Source organism: Cotesia glomerata, linkage group LG5, assembly GCF_020080835.1.
Source record: "Cotesia glomerata isolate CgM1 linkage group LG5, MPM_Cglom_v2.3, whole genome shotgun sequence".
NCBI lineage: Eukaryota > Metazoa > Arthropoda > Insecta > Hymenoptera > Braconidae > Cotesia > Cotesia glomerata.
In genome coordinates, this window is record NC_058162.1 from 481,538 (window position 1) to 499,371 (window position 17,834).

A 17,834-nucleotide genomic window follows, 5' to 3' on the forward strand; every position below is an offset into this window, starting at 1 on the left:
AAAAAATGTAAATAACAATGATTAAAGAAGAAATAATAGTATGTGGGATATTTAAGAACAAAGTGGGTAAGGTATATTAAATTTAGTATACAAATAAAACAAGTAAAAACACACTCTTACATTAGCTCATTCGTTAAAAGAGGGACGCGACCTTCCTCTATCTCTCTTGGACACTTTCACTGAGTCCCGTGACTAAAATCCTCGTGACTTAAAGTCCCATGACTTCCTCTACACCACTCCGATCCGACCACCTCTTCTTCGGCGAGTATGACGGTGCTGCATGAATCTTTTTTAAATAAACATTTAACAGTATGATTTTAATTATGAATAATAAATTAAATATATTCAAATAAGAGATAAAAAAAAATAATGTTCTAATAACTAGTCCAAGTAACTTACGATTAAAAATTATGTAAACTGATATTATAATTATTATTAACCAATAATAAAAAGAAAACACTCACTTTTTAAAGCTATTCAATAGAAAACAAGCGGTGAAGATGTCGAAGAGAAGGGATTTTAACGTCATTAAATAACGAGAAAGGTACAGCAGGAGAACCTGGTAAATACAGAACTCATCAACTTGCTCACGCTCAGATTCGGTTGTATCTTCAAACGATACGGAAACTTTATTTTAGTTTTTTTTTTTTACTAATACGTTTGAATTTTTTTTTTTTTTTTTTTTTTCTTTTTTATTTCTCAGTAGTTCACTAATTGTAGTTAAAAATCACGGGTGAGCTTGAAGCAAATAGTAAAGAAGAAGAACAGGAAGAAGAAGAAGAAGAAGCCCCAGGACAGCAAACGAACGAATGGGTAAACAAATGAATTAACATAATTTATAATTTTGTTTATAAATTTTGGAATAAAGTCCATCGAGAGGAAAGGAATTAAAGAGAGAGGCGGTTTAAACTCCCTCCTTTTTATATGTGAGCCATTCGACTTCCAACTTCTGGCCGAGTTTCTAGCACCGAAGCTCGTTTTGCGAGTTCAGTTTGTTGGGTAGCAACCACTGAACCAGGAAACCATAAAAAGGCTCCATGGTTTACTCAGCCTCCCAAAAGTTAAATCTTAAGACACTATTTGCAAGAAATTAAATAATTATCAGTGAACAGGAGGAGCAAAATAAAGAAGAAATCTGATAACAAGAGGGACCATGTTTTTAAGGTGAAGCTTCAATAAGTTTTTTAGAGTACTTAGTGGTAGCATTGCTTGAAATAATTTAAAAAAATTTTCCCGGTACTTTGTGCGCATGTGACCCGTATGTTTCGCAACATATGACACAATTTGATAAGCGGTTTATAAATTTATTTATTTATGGTGGTGGTTTATATAACTAAAGCTGAATTATTGGCATTTGATATTGAATTAAAAATTAGAAATTATACTATTGCATAATAAACGAGTAAACTTTCATTGGCTTGCAGTTTATAGTTTGTAGTTTATAGATCCCGTGTGAGTAATTGAGATGAGCGGATTTAATAGTGAAGCTGAATATCGGGGTAAGGTTTTGAGTCAAGGAGAACCACATCGCAATCTCATTATTCAAACTTTTATTGACCATTACGGCTAATTATTGATTTGCATCATCTTTCCGAAGAATAGTATTGTTTTATGTTACTATAAAAGTTTAGTTACAGTTATTAAATTGATTAAATTGAGCAAATATGTATGTCAATATTGTCAACTTAACACAATTACTCGGAATTCTTGTCGCGAATATGTCCTTGAATATTGTCGAGTATTAATTAGTACGCTGGTAAGTAATAGTGAATTGTATTGCTGGGATGAAAAACCGATTAAACCGTGAAAGCACTTTCACTTAAAGAGCAAAGAAGCTTGAGTGTTACGAGCAATCATTTCTTCTTCCGGGAGATGTGAATTTATCCTCAAATATTTAAGATGCTTTTAATTTTTTAACTATTTATTTATTTTCAAAATTTTAGGCCCTGAAGCCTTAGCTCCTTAAAATGAATAAAAAAAGAGATAAATAATATAATAATATCACTAATAACAAATAAAATAGTAATAACAACAATAATGATAAAATAACTATCACTATAATTTAAATTAATATATAATATATTGAATATGATTAAAAGTATAGATCGGAAAAGTGAAAAATATTTCCAAAACGATTTCTCTTACCTTTTCAGATGTTGACCTACTGACATCCAATTTTAATAATTAAAATTTTCTTGATATGTTTTTCAAAATAATTTATAGCTACTCTTATTTATTATTTTTTTTTTTTTTAGATATTGAGGGTTTAAGCAGAAGAATAAATTGATTATATTTAATTGGGAATGAATAAAAAGCTTAATCAAGGGAACAGTTTTTAAAATTCCGGGTAAAAATAAAAAGAAAGGAGAGAGTGAGTGCGACTTTTGCCACGCGTCATCGAAAGAGAGTGTCCCTGTCCCTGGCCTATCAGTACACGGTTTATTAATTCATTACTTGGCCTTAGGGAAATTATTTTTATTACATATACGTAAACTGTTATCATTATTTCACATGCCCGCCGGTTTTTCATACCAACAATTAACTCTGTAATTCTTAAGCACAACTTGTTCATTTCTTCCCAGCGTGTATCTATTATCGATGTCTTTTTTATTAGATTTCATATTTTTTTTCTATACGCTAGAGAAAGTATACAATATTTTTATAATTAATTATCCGATCGTAATTTTATGCATTTGTTAAGTAATTTTATTTTATTTTTTTCTTTCAGAAGCTGTTCGATTTTTTTAGTAGTAACTTTTGTAGTGACTAACGATGCCATTTCGCCGCCACACAATCAACACTTTGATGTAAATGGTGAGTAAATTTTAATAAAAAAATTTTTCTCACAAATTAACTCACTAATAAAATTATTTTAAAATTTTATGGATTTTAAGAAATTAAATTGAGTAATTTTACAATAGTAATATTTTTTTAACGCTTTAAGTTGCAATTAAATTTGTAATACAAGTTTATTGAATAACTTTGTTCCTCTATTATTTTCTATAATAATTAAAACTATTACATACCTATAATTATTCTTCATGTATTATTAATAAGCAAGAAATTTTTTCTCTCTAATTATAGTAGAAATTATTCTTCAATGAAGTTTCATTTAATTACTTGTATATTCATAAGATGGGAAAAATTCAAATTAGAGTGAAATTAAATTATTAAATTATAAACAAAATTAAAAAAAAAAATAAATATAAATTTGAAAGTCGAGATTACTCACTTCAATATGACAGAATATTTATTATATATAACAATAGCTTAAACAAAATTAAGATTAATGTCACTGATTGTATATATTTAAATCTCTTGTAAATTTTTTTTTAAATGGTTTCATAATTTTTCAGGCCAAAGTAATAATTAATACTTTTGTTAAAAGAATATAATTAATTTGTATTGCTTTAAAAAAATTCAAACAAAATGTAATGCAAGTTAAAAAATGAAGTAATACTAACAATGTTATCCACATATAATTTATTTAACAATTGCAAATACAATAATTGCATTTACATTTAAATAATTAGTTATATCATTTATATTACGATCACGTAAGTAATTACATTAGCGGTTGATACATATGAACTTTTAATTTTTATATCTATTTATATATGGTTACCCTATCCACCCACATACTTATACTAACGTAATACGAACTTTCGCTTGCTTTCCCGTACAAAAAGACTCGCCATTTTATTGATATCAAATCCTTTTAGATTTTTTAAAATTTTATTCTTATTATAAATTACTAAATTTAGAAATGTCAAAAGCCTCTATAATCATAACTCAAACTTAATTAAATTTTATAATTAACATAATTTTATTTAAATATTTCTTCTTTAAGATTATTTATGAAATTTTTAAAATTAGATTATTTATAAAATTTTTTAAATTTTATTTTATTACAAATTATTAAATTTAGAAATGTTAAACCTCTATAATCATAACTCAAGCTTAATTTAATTTTGTAATTAACACATTTTTATTTAAATATTTCTTCTTTCAGATTATTTATATGGAGTGGACGATGATCTTCAGGCGCGAGCTCGCGCCGCGATAGAGACCGAATTAAACGCTTACAGAAGGAATGCTCGGTAAGTTTTAATTGTAAAAAATTTTTTAGAAGGTTCTTTGAAGAAAATTTTATTTAAATAAAAAAAATCAAACCTTGTTATTTCTTCTTAAGTATTGTATTAAAAAATGTCTATATTTAAAGAGAAACGTTGGCAAAATTTTTTTCTAAATTCTTTTGGCAGTCTGTGACATTACCGCGATTAGACTAGGTCGTCATGATGGCCGTGAAAGTAAAACTCGTTGGTAAAATGATGACGCAAGCTGTCATGATAGGTTTAAATCTATAAAATGAGGACACAATAAATATATAATATATAGATAATAAAAAAAAAAATAAATAAATAATAATTTCGCTGTTATGTAACAGGAGCCAAGGAAATTATGGAAACTCAAGTGCCTGTGAAGATGTTTGGGAAAGTCCTTGCCCGCCGAGCAAGTACCGGACTCCTTCTGGGACTTGTAACAACGTAAGACATCCATCGTGGGGCGCCCGAGGCTCGCCTTTCCTAAAATTTCTTCCACCTGCTTACAGTGATGGTAAAATATTTATTTATTATTTACATTATTGTTGTTATTGAACGTCTGAAATATCATAACAGAGTAATACCTCAATGACATTGTGATTATGCGGCGTGTTTTATTTAGCGGGAATATTTTCTTGCTTTGTAATAACAATAATGACGGTAAAAAATAATTATAGCGTAAATAAGATGACAAGTTGAATGTATATATGAGGAAGAAAGAAAGTTGATGGTCAAATGGTTGTTGCTCACGGGCACGTAGCTCTTCTTATATCGGGTCAAGAATGGAAAGTGAAAATTGGAACGCGGTTCATACCGCTCCTTCTTATTCTTGTTTGCTGGCTTCTTGTCGCTCCACGTTCCGATTTCTACAAAATAATTTAAACAGCTAGTACATATACCTCAGTGTTAGCATTTGTCACATACACGTCATTTGATCAGTCAAATATGTTTCTATGGATATTAGTTATGATTTCACTCTTCTAATTTATCCAACATCTTTTTTTAATACTAAAATCATTGAAGTTATTTTTAAAAATTTGATATGACCTTCAAAAAAATTTTAAAGAATTGGAAACTTTCTACTTAATAAAAAAACAAAAATGTTTATGAATGTATGAGAAAAATTTCTAATTTTCATAAAAATTAGTGACTTGTTTTGTTATACTAAATAATAATAATCTTTATAAACTTTTTCTTTAACTAAAATTTCTTCAGCAAACCGCTAAATATACATATATATATATTTTATTAATCTGGAGATACAGTAGTGTCTCGCGCCAATTACATATAATTATCAAAATTTAATATTGAGGATATTTATATAAATGGTAGTCACAATACATAAATATACCTTCTGTCTGAATTATACAGTCAGAGATCAACAACATGTAACAATAACAATAATAAAAAATAATGAGGCTATTATTATTAGCATACATAATAAATGCGGGCGTAAGTCAATATATACAATCCATATAAATACGTCCATTATTATTATTATTATTATTATCTATATTATTAAGAGAATAAGAAAAATTTTGTCTTCAGGATAGTCATATGATAAAATCGGTTTTAGTGAAATTTAATGTCATTGCAAAAGTCAAATTGAATTTGTGCCTTTTCAACGTTTCATAATTAAGAAATGACATTGTATCTTGTCAACTATTGACATTTTTAAAGATATAAGCTCATCCCGATGTTACACTCATCGAGACTTATCATTTGAGTACCCACATCAATTTTTCATATATTTTATCTATTTATATATACTATATATATATATATATATATATATATATATATATATATATATATATATATATATATATATGTATATATGAAAAATATATAAAAAATGCATGTGGGTACTCAAGTGAAAGCTCTTGATGAGTATAACATCGGGATGAGCTTGTATCTTAAAAAATGTCAATGTTAAGAAAGTACAGTGCAATTTAACAAATATCTTTTAAACTATTGATATTTTTAAAGATAAAAGCTCATCCCGATGTTATACTCATCGAGACCTTTCATTTGAATACCCACATCAATTTTTCATATATTTTATATATTTATAATATATTATATATATGTATATATGAAAAATATATCAAAAATGCATGTGGGTACTCAAGTGAAAGCTCTTAACGATTGTAACATCAATATGAGCTTATATCTTTAACAAGATCAATAGTTAAAAAAGTACAGTGCAATTTAACAAAAGTCATTATTTAATAAAGCAAAATTTTATTTATTTATAGTTCACACAGCAGTCGTATAGTGACCGCAAGGTTGCTAGTTATTATTATTATTAAATATATATACATATAATAGCTGTAAAATAATGAATGAATGATTACAACTCTACTTACCCGTATTAATATTCCTTAGGTATATCGAAGCCAAGATCATCAGTAAGCCGTCATGCTCTACCATCACCAATCGACATCATCACTCGACTCCATAAAGTGACAACACGTGAAGAGCGAAAGGCATTGACGAGTCTTACAGGCCTGTGGGCCGAACTAGTTCTCCGCGACATCGCAATGCCAATTACACCTGGTCTCGATACATTACGATGTTGTAAAGATAATCGTAACCCCGAGTGCTACACGAGCCATGATTATATCGGGGAATGTACGCCATACATGAGAGCCGTCCCGGCACGAAGTGCTTACGGTTGTAAATTCGAGACCCGTGAGCAGATGAACGGCGCTTCGAGTTACCTAGACGGCTCGGACATTTACGGCAGCACCGACGGACAAATGAACCGTCTTCGAACTTACAAAAACGGCCTTGTCAACATCGAGTCCTGCGACACTTGCACCCAGATGGACAACCCGCTTAAATTTCTCTACTCGGTGATAATAAACGAGCACAACCGCGTCGCCAGTGTTATCCAGCAATTAAACCCCCACTGGGACGACTCTAAGCTCTTTTTAGAAGCACGCCGAGCGGTTGTTGCGCAAATTCAGCGCATTACTATGCAGGAATTCGCTCCGAGTGTTTTAGGAGAATCTGCGGTTGGGAAACAGCTTAAAGAAGCTACCAATGGATTTTATCGTGATTACTCATCGGCGAACAGACCCGGAGCCTTTGACGCTGTTGCGTTAGCAGTTCTTCCAGCGCTTACATCACTATCGAGGTACCCGCATGACATGAACGCCACACTGGAGAACAAACTCGATTACGTTGCCAGGGGGCTCAATCTCGACATTATCGAGTCCCTCAGATCAAGGTACGCTTACAACGGGATGCCCCACATCTGGAACACCACCACTTTACTAATCCACATGGCACGTGACCACGGAATTCCCGGGTACTTTGCCTTCCTGGAGCACTGCGCCGCGGCCCCGGGGTCTCCTACAAGGTTCATAAAATCCGAGGATGTCGCAATGTTGGAGAGCATCTACAACAGCATCGAAGACATTGACTTGTTAGTCGGTGGAGTTCTTGAGACTCCTGAGAAAGGCGCTGCAGTCGGACCGACCTTTTCTTGCTTGCTGATAAACCAGCTTGCTAAACTCAAAAACTCCGACAGATTTTGGTACGAGAATGATTTACCACCGTCCAGTTTCACCGGAGACCAACTCAAGGCTATCAAACGAGTCAGTCTAAGTAACTTGCTGTGTGCCAACGCAGCAGTCTCGACGATACAGCCGATGGCTTTTATCCAGAGCGATGAATATTTAAACACCAAGATCGATTGCGACAGATTCGCTCCGCTTGATTTGTCCGCCTGGAGAGAAAAGACTGACCAAGCCAATGAAGACGCTGATAAGTCTCCTAAAGTCAGTCAAGATGACCAAATGACGCCGCTTAAGATACAATCTAACCAGTGGATCAACAAGGAGTCGCTAATTGACCCGGAAGTTTTGACCTTAGCGCTCAAAAAAGCTGAGCAAGATTTGATTTCAAGGAAGAAACTTGAGTACAACTCCTGGCTGCAGCAGAGAACAGCAGACCCAAGATCTCCAGCTGGTACGGCTGCTAGTTTTTCAAAAGCTAATAAAGACGCACTGATCCTCGCTAACTCTTCAATATTCTATGAATTGATCACCAACGAAATAATAAACGGAGCTCACGGTCTTAAGCGCCGCAAGAGACAGGTCTTTGGAAACTCAAACGACTTTGACTTCTCAAACAACGGAGACTTATCAGACTTGCTTCAAAACGTTGACCTTACTAACTTTTTAGGGAACTCCCGAGCTACCAATCATGAAGAGATAGACTGCCCGCCAGAAGAAGGCACCTGCGATCCTTCTACACCATACCGTACTTTCACAGGTCATTGCAACAACTTGCGCAACCCGAGTCTTGGCAAATCACTGACGACCTTTGCGCGGCTTTTACCACCGGCTTATGAAGACGGAGTCTCCAAGCCGAGAATAACTTCAGTAACCGGAGCTCCTTTGCCAAATCCAAGAATTATATCAAGAACAATTCACCCGGATATTTCAAACCTCCACAACCGGTACACGCTGATGGTGATGCAGTTCGCCCAGTTCGTTGACCACGACCTGACAATGACCCCCATCCACAAGGGCTTCGCGGAGTCGATTCCCAGCTGTAGATCTTGTGACTCAGCTCGCACTGTTCACCCAGAGTGCAACCCCTTTCCGGTTCCTCCCGGGGATCACTTTTACCCAACAATAAATGAAACGACTGGTGAACGACTGTGCTTCCCGTCAATGAGATCTTTACCAGGACAACAACATCTAGGTCCTCGGGAGCAGATCAACCAAAACACCGCTTTCCTGGACGCTTCTGCTGTTTATGGAGAGAACATCTGCATCGGCAACGTCCTGCGAGGGTTCAGCAGCAACGGACGCATGAACGTGACTCTCCACCCAAGCAGAGCTAAAGATTTGCTGCCCAGATCTGCGACTCACCCTGAATGCAAGGCCGCGTCCGGGTACTGCTTCATCGCCGGAGACGGCCGAGCTTCCGAGCAGCCTGCGCTGACCGTCATGCACACAATGTGGGTCCGTGAGCACAACAGAATCATGGAAGGCTTAAGGGGAGTCAATCCTCACTGGGACGGAGAGAAACTCTACCAAGAAACCCGGAGGATTGTCAGTGCGATGATGCAACACGTTACTTACAATGAATTCTTGCCAAGATTGCTAGGTTGGAATGCTATAAGCCTCTACGGCCTCAAGCTTTTGCCGCAAGGGCATTATAAAGAGTACTCGCCCACTTGCAATCCCAGTATCGTCACAGAGTTCGCTGCTGCTGCTTACAGAATAGGACACTCGCTGCTCAGACCGCATCTGCCGAGGATGGACCAGAACTACCGACCAATGGACCCGCCGATTCTTCTAAGAGACGGATTCTTTAATACTGACATGTTGTATGATCAAGGAATGATCGATGAAATGATCCGCGGGCTGGTCGCTACGCCCATGGAGACCATGGACCAGTTTATTACTGGTGAAGTCACCAACCACCTGTTTGAGAACAACAAGATACCTTTCTCTGGGATAGATCTCATTGCGTTGAACGTCCAGCGAGCTAGAGACCACGGAATCCCGTCGTACAATCATTACAGAGCGCTCTGCAATTTAAAACGCGCGACTACCTTTGATGATCTGTCCAGAGAAATGGCTCCGGAGGTTATTGCGAGGTTCAAGAGGACTTACGCTCATGTTGATGATATTGACCTCTTCCCTGGAGGAATGAGCGAACGACCTCTTCAAGGTGGGCTTGTGGGTCCTACCTTCGGGTGCATCATTGCGATTCAGTTTAGGCAGCTGAGGAAGTGCGACAGATTTTGGTACGAAACTGATGATCCGAATATTAGGTTCACTGAAGGTCAGTTGAATGAAATCAGGAAGAACACGCTGTCGAAGATCATCTGTGAGAACATGGACTCGCATGTTGAGATGCAGCGCGCTGCTTTTGATCTTCCCTCGAATTTCTTGAACCCCAGAGTTCCTTGCGGAACTATGGCTGCAATGGACTTCACTCCCTGGAGGGAGGTCAGGCATGGAGGATGCCAGATTGGAGGACGTAGGGTTTCTATTGGAGAGTCTGGATTTCCTACTCCCTGTACTAGCTGCATCTGTACTGACGAAGGCGTAAGTGATTTTGTTTTAGATGGCTCCCCGCTTTTATTAATCGTTAATAATTAAGGAAGTACAGTGCGATTTAACATAATTACGAAATAACCTTGTATCTTGAGAACTATTGACATTTTTAAAGATATAAGCTCATCTTGATGTTACACTCATCAAGACCTTTCATTTGAGTACTCACATGCATTTTTTATATATTTATATATATATATAAATATATGAAAAATTGATGGGGGTACTCAAATGAAAGCTCTTGATGAGTGTAACATCAAGATGAGCTTATATCTTTAAAAACGTCAATAGTTAAGGAAGTACAGTGCAATTTAACATAATTAAAAAGGCTCCTCGCCTTTATTAATCCGCAAAAATTACCCGAGTCAAAATTTCTCACAAAACAATATCTCAAGTACAGTAATTTCTCAAAAGAAAATTTATCACAACATAAATTCAGCTGCCCAATTTCAAAACACAGTAACTGACAATTTTAAGATTTTTTGAAATTTTTCTTATTAAAAAAAAGTTTGCGCGCCTAATTGATAAAAAATTTGATTTATAAATAGAAAATACTTGAACATAAATATTTTTAAGAAAAAATATTTGAAATTAAGGTCTAAAAGTTATAAGAAATGCAGCAATACTAAAAAAAAATCAGGTATAAAAATTTTGCAGTTACTGTGTTTTAAAATTGAGCAGTCAAAATGATCCGTAATTAATTTTTGGATAGGTAACCGTATTGTGCCCTTTTATTTAAAAAAAAAAATATTTATAAATGAGAAGTTTTGGTATGAAAAAATATATTCGAAGATATTTTTGCCATGAGAAATTTTGTTGTAGGTAATTATTGCATGAGAAATAAAAGACGGTCACTGTTTAAAATTTTTAAGTATAGATTTTTTTTATGGGTCGGATTCCATTGTAATAATTGCTTTTTTAATTACAGACTCAGTGCGCATCACTAAGAGTCACTAATTGTGACCAATTATTACGTGAGGCTTCGCGCGAAGCCATTTTACGTGATGAAATCTGCACAGCTCAATGCGGCTTCGCTCTAGCAGGTTCCAACCAATCTGCCAGACAATTTTCATCAACGTCATTTGCTACGGCTTCCAGTAATGCATTTAGTGGTTTTAAACTGCCCGATCTCTCACAATTTCTCGGTTAACATCATCTGAATTTCAACGTGTATATATGTACTAAACCTCGTTACTTTCACATCATTCCCGAGTCTGAATCATATAAACTCTGAGTATACACTCTGATTAAAAAAAAAAAAAAAAAAAAAAAAAAGTATTAAATGTTAGTTAGTTATATTTGTTAAACAAAAATATAAATAAGATTTCAGAGTGTATACTGAGGATTCAAACATAAAATGTACAGGATTAAATTATTGGTGGCTAAATTTAAATATTGTATTATTTAAAAATTATTTTTCTAATATAATATTTAAAAAAAATGTTTACTAATTGTAACTTTAATTGTAATTATAATGAATATTGACTTGTAAGTCATTATCGACAAGATTGTGCTAATTGTTTATTTTAACTTTTTTTTATTGTCTTTTTTTACTCATCTATTATATCTGACAAGTGTTTTATGTATTGTTGATTATATGTTAAATTTTTAAAAAGATTTTTTATTATTTCTCCGCCCAATTGCCATCCGTTAGCCTAAGAATTGACGTGAGAAATAATTCCCATGATTGTAATTGGCTCAAATATATTCTTCTTATAATTTCATTGAAGCCGGCTATCTTCCCTTTTATATTTATAAATTCCGGGCCATACGCCGAACTCAACTCTGTCTCTGATACTCAATCATTGCAAAATGATCAATGAATTCGATAAGTATAGATACATTATATAAGATCTTATATTTACATAAAGTAAGCCGAGTTGGATTGAATGAGTTTTATATAACAGAAAATAAAATTATTTTTCTGTTATTTATTTATTTATTTTTTTCTTTTGATTGCGGACGGTTTAGCTGGCAGATACTTCGTGTTTGTTGTTGACAACTGAGGAATTTTCTTGGATGGTAGTTGTCTGGTCGGTGCAACGCCAAAGTCCATAAGTCTTTCCGACAGTCGTCTGCCAGAGTCTCAGAGTTCCATCCTCTGAGCCGCTGGCGTATAACTCGCCGTCTGGAGAAAATCTTACGCAATGCACTGGTCCGAAATGTCCTTTAAATGATTCTACAAAATATTTATAATTAAATATTATTATTATTAATATTAAATATTAAATATTAAATGTTATTAAATACAAAAATGATTCTACAAAATATTTATTATTAAATATTATAAAATATTTAATTATTTTAATTTATAAATAAATAATTAACATACCTATTTCTATACCAGTTGAATAATCAAATTTGTACATTTTTAAATCTTCACCGCCACAAACAAACATTGAACAATCTGGATGCAAGCTCACGCTGTTTACTTGAGTTGGAATTGTATATTCACGAATTTTTGTTAAACTAAAAATTAAAATAACAAGATTAATTTTTTTACAATCATAAATTTTTAAATGAAATTAATGCATTATTAAAAATTTTTAAATGTTTGTCTTGAAATAAAAAAAAATTCAAGGTAGACAAATGACCTTGAAGAGGCCAAGGTTATCTTACTAATTTATTTTATAGAATATCGTAATAAAAACAAACAATTTAAAAATAAATTAAATATTAAACAGATAATATTTTTAATAGTATTCAATATCCTGTCTATTATTCAATAAAAATGCAATTATAATTATACACAAGTATTTTTAAATTACTTGTCGTTAAATTATAAAGTAATATATAATTTAAAATTGAATAATAAAATAGTAAGTGTTTTAAACCTCTGGAAAATGAGTATTTTATAAAAAATAAATAAAGTTATTTACTCTAAGCTATTCCAGAACGAGACGGTATTAGAATGCGTGGTAGTAATTATTTTTCCATCTTTAGAAACTTCCATCGAACTAGGAAGAGCCGAAAAATCAAGTCGTCTTACTTCTTGGCCGTTGCTTCGATCCCATACTCTCAGGGTTTTATCGTCAGCACAACTTACGATTAATTTATTGTCATTAAGAAAAGTTACTTGTTTTATGAAGCTTGTGTGCCCAGAAAAAACCTATCAAAGATAATTTTATTATTATTTAATAAAATAAAATGTTTGACATTAAAATTTAGCAGTTGATAATTTTTTTATTTTATTTATTTATTTAACAAATAAATTTTTTCTAAAAAATTATTCTTAAAAAATTCCATTTAAAATTTCTGTCAATTTTTTTTTTCATAATTTATTTGTTAAAAAAATTATTAAATATCTGCTAAATTAATTTTCTTCAATAGTATTTAAAAGTATCAACAGGTTATCGGCCCAGACTAAACTTGTGTGCCCAGAAAAAACCTATCAAGGATAATTTTATTATTATTAAATAAAAAAAAAAATTGTTGACTTAATAATTTTTTAATTTTATTTAACAAATAAATTTTTTTGCATAATTTATTTGTTAAAAAAAATTTTTAGACATCTGCTGAATTAATTTTTGTAATTGTTTTGAATAATATTTCAAAGTATCAACAGGTTATGGGTCTAGAGACAATTAAATAAAATTATTAATTTAATATAAATAACCTGGGGTGATGAGTCAGACTTATTGAGATCAAAAATACGGAGTAGTTTTTCATTAGAGCCTGTGCAAAGATTGTTAGAGTCAGTGCTAAACCCGACGGACTTGACAATATGGTTGTGTTGAAATGAATGAATTTCTTCGCCCTTGATGGCGTCCCAGACTTTAGCATTGAAATCAGCGGCACCAGAGGCTGCACGAGTGGCTTGTCGATTCAAGTCAACTCCCCATACAGCTCCTTTGTGGCCTTCAAATGTACCGATCCAGTCTCCAGTGTCACCTTGTCTCAACATGGGCTTTCCATCTGAAAATATCACCCATTAATTAGCAACACACAACCACAAGCCTCTTGTAGGATTAAATAAATAAAAACTCCAAATGAAAATTGTATGAGACAATGACAATCCTGGAAATAAAAATAAATATAATAAATTTAAATGAATTCAGTGATGTCAAATCACAATAGCGACCTTAAAGTATCCGCGAATAAAAGTCTGAAGCCTTGAAAAATACCGGAACTAGGCCAAGGCGATCAACAATACGGATATTTAGTATTTGAAGGATTCTCTTATTGAGAAGATATAAATCCGCTATTTTATTTTATTTTTAAAATAGGTAAAATTATTTAGCTTATTATTTTTAGTTCAACAAACCTTTGCACGCTGAAATTAAATAGTACCCAGTATCAGTGATGTCTGAAAATGCCAGATGAACAACTGGTCTCGTGTGTCCACTGCATGTCAGAGGTGTTTGTCTTAAATTCGCCATTTGTTTGTAATTATTAAAACTTGACAATTTAATTTACAATTGTCAGATTTTAATTTATAAAAAAATAAACAACACTTGTCAGTAAATTATCCAATTTAAAGGTTATCTTCCTGACAATTCTTGCTGATTTATTTCTTCTATTTACAAGTTACTGTATAAATTTATATTTTATAAAAAAAAAACAACTTTTTTTGTTGGAAAAAAAAAAAAAAAAATACAAAATATTTTGAGTAAAAAATTAAGTTGATTATTTGAAATATTGATTATTGGTTAACATTATTGTCACTGCAACTGAGTATTAAACTTAAATGAAACCCTTTGAGTGAATACTTGTTGGGTTTATTTTTTTTTTATTTTAATATAAATGTTTGTGTTTATGTATGGGTGTTATATGGTTAATTGTTTGTTATTTAGTGAGCAACTTGTAACACTTTCGGCTGGTATACAAATACAAATAACCAACAACGTTTGGACTCGTTTGTTCATTTCATGCGTTTCATACTGATTAAGACTAATGGTGGGGCATTTTAATATTTTTTTAAAAATTACTTCCCCCCTTATCCGCTGAGTAAGAAACTAAATCTTTTGTATTTAGACGCTAGAGGGCGGTAGTGGTGACTTTTGAAATCAGCTCCTCTCTGAAGATAACCAAAAATTCTTCAATTCTGAGAATAACAATATAAATATATTTACGAGAAAATAATTGGAGTTTTTTTATATAAATTATTATTTTAAAAAGTAATTAAATTTATAATAATAAGGTTTTGAATTATGACAGCTGTTTTATAAATTTTATGTAAGTAAATATAATTTTTATAAATTAATTTTTTGTAATAAAAATAATTTTTATTGTAAAAATTTATAGAAAAAGTTCATGCTAAAAATAGTGGAGTGAATTTAAAATTATTAAATAATCCACATGGTAATAATAAATGTAAGTACAAAAAAAAAATTATTTTTTTTTATTTTATTAAAAATTTATGATGATAAATTTAGCAGATATTTAACAATTTTTCTTAACAAATTATGGCAAAAAAAAAAAAAATATAAAAAAAATTGACAAGTAGAAATTTTTAAAAATTAAAAATGCAATTTTTTAAAAATAATTTTTTGGAACAAATTTTTTTGTTAAAAAAAATAAAAAAATTCTCTAGTGACTGATAACTTTAATATCATAAAAATTTTCACTCAAACTATTTTAATTTGACAGCTGATGAATAATTTCTATAAAAAAAAAAGAAAATTTTTTTTTTTAAGAAATTAAATTAAAAAAAAAATATGGAAGCAAAAAAAGTAAGAAGAAAAAATATATCAGTTGACTTACAAGTCAAACTAAAAGCAATAAACGACTACCGAAACGGAGTAACAACGACAGACATCTCCAAAAAATTAGGAGTTCATAAATCAACAATCCTCCTATGGGTAAAAAAAGAAAATGTAATAAAAGAATGGAGCGACGGGTGCCAGAACCACATCCCGGAGTCCAGGAAAAGGCTGCGCAAGCCAGTGTATGACGAGGTAGACAAAGCGATGTGGCTGTGGTATCAAGAACGGCTCCGAACTGGAGCACCCATCAGCGGGCCGCTTATCAAGGAACAGGCTTTGAAATTTGCCAAGTTGCTGGACGATGACACCGAGTTTAATGCGAGCCAGGGTTGGCTCGCCAGATGGAAGAAGCGCAATGGGATTATCAGTTTTACCCATGATGATAATAAGCCTTTAGATAAAGAGAAGGAGAAGGATAAAGATAAGGATGCAAATGGAGACAGTGAAATGGAGGTCGAAGAAGACTCCAGGTTTTCCTTTGATGAAATAGTCGCCAAAGAGAAGCTGACTCCCGACCAAATATTCACCTACGGCGAGACGAGTCTAGCCTACAGAGAAATTCCAAGCGCGCTGTTGAGCTCCAAGCACAAAGCTGACGTGGAACAGTTTAAAGGTCTCAAGGAGCAAGTGACGATGATGGCTTGCAGCAATTCCTCAGGTAGATTCAAGCTGCCGCTGGTGATAGTAGGCAAAGCTGCCATTCCTAATTCTGTTAAGTCTCTGACTTACTTACCGGTAAAATATAAGTGCAAGAAAAAAATATGGATGAACCACAACTCCTTTGAGGAATGGTTCTACGAGGAGTTTGTTCCCGTAGTGTCCAAGTTTTTAACGAAGCAAAAATTGCCGGAAAAAGCGATTTTGTTTATGGATAGTTCAATGACCTACACGCAAATTTTGAGGAGAGGAGACATCAGAGTAGAGTTCTTTCCCAGTCAGGTGGCGAATATTATGTCGCCGATGAACCAGGAGTTTTTTAAAAGCGTCAAAATGCTGTACAGGCTCAGGCTCTTATCTTTTATTCTAGATAATTTTAATACCGGGCTTACTGTAATTGAATCTCTGTCGAAGATCACTGTTCAAAATGTAATTTTCTGGGCGACTAATGCCTGGATTTATACTCCAGTTTATAAAATTGTTAACGCTTGGAAGCAGGTAATTTTTTTAATTAAATTTTAAGGTTTGTTATTGATTATTAATGTTAATTTATTTTTAGCTGTGGCCAGAAATTGTTGCCAAGATGGAAACCCCTCTGGGAAATATAGAAGACGCTGACCAGTCTATTAAACTCCAAGCTGAGGACTTGATAAACCAGATCTGCGATCTTTTGAAAAATTACTACAATTTTCGAGAAATAGACATTCAGGAAGTCAACGAGTGGGTTTGCTTCAGCTCGGTGTCTGAAGATACTTTTAATGAAGACATTATCCAGGTGGTGAGAGAAGAAAACGAAAAGACCAAGAGAGATATCACTCAGGTGGATCCTTCGGAGTATCGTTTGGCGCTTAAAAATAATTTAGATAAATTAATAGAGCACTGTACGGGTAATAAACATTATTCGGCTCTTCAGTTTGAGGCTCTGAAGAGTGTGCGTGACTCTTTGAAGTCCGAGTTTTAATATTATTTTTTTTTTAATAAAGATTTATTTATAAAAATAAAAACAAGTCTTTTTTTTATAATTTACTATATGTCACTTTATTTATGAGTTTTAATTTTTTTTTTTAAGTGGGGATTGTTGATATTTTTAAATATGGCGGGTAGGGGTATTTATACTCTCCATATTTAAAAATTAATCTTGAAATTATAACCTACAATTTTTACTCTAATGTTATTTGACAGAAGTTTAGTTATTGTTAAAAAAAAACAATTAATAAAATTCAAATTATTTTTAGTTGTTAATAATTTGTTTTATTGTAATTTTTAATGACAGATTAATAAAA

The 17,834-nt window shown here is 32.6% G+C and overlaps 3 protein-coding genes across 3 annotated transcripts in view; 2 read left to right on the forward strand and 1 right to left on the reverse strand.

Moving 5' to 3' along the window:
- Positions 1-25: 25 nt before the first annotated feature.
- On the forward strand, positions 26-11,437 carry LOC123266276. Its single transcript, XM_044730432.1, has 7 exons — positions 26-562; positions 704-1,164; positions 2,729-2,814; positions 4,013-4,100; positions 4,448-4,617; positions 6,492-10,180; positions 11,118-11,437. Exons 2-7 carry the CDS (start codon positions 1,154-1,156, stop codon positions 11,337-11,339), a joined length of 4,266 nt encoding a protein of 1,421 aa, XP_044586367.1. The 5' UTR covers positions 26-562; positions 704-1,153; the 3' UTR covers positions 11,340-11,437.
- Positions 11,438-11,703: 266 nt separating this feature from the next.
- Positions 11,704-17,834, reverse strand: part of LOC123266289 (serine-threonine kinase receptor-associated protein) — a 29,987-nt gene continuing 23,856 nt past the window's right edge. Inside the window, exons 2-6 of the mRNA XM_044730459.1 lie at positions 14,454-14,574; positions 13,806-14,104; positions 13,069-13,298; positions 12,522-12,658; positions 11,704-12,368 (exon numbers count right to left, since the gene is read on the reverse strand). Of these exons, the coding sequence (XP_044586394.1) occupies positions 12,157-12,368; positions 12,522-12,658; positions 13,069-13,298; positions 13,806-14,104; positions 14,454-14,568 (993 nt within the window). The 5' untranslated portion in view covers positions 14,569-14,574 and the 3' untranslated portion in view covers positions 11,704-12,156. The remainder of the gene's footprint in view (positions 12,369-12,521; positions 12,659-13,068; positions 13,299-13,805; positions 14,105-14,453; positions 14,575-17,834) is intronic.
- Positions 15,346-17,527, forward strand: LOC123266283 (jerky protein homolog-like). The gene is made up of 4 exons (XM_044730444.1): positions 15,346-15,364; positions 15,434-15,502; positions 15,826-17,049; positions 17,111-17,527. Exons 3-4 carry the CDS (start codon positions 15,847-15,849, stop codon positions 17,510-17,512), a joined length of 1,605 nt encoding a protein of 534 aa, XP_044586379.1. The 5' UTR covers positions 15,346-15,364; positions 15,434-15,502; positions 15,826-15,846; the 3' UTR covers positions 17,513-17,527.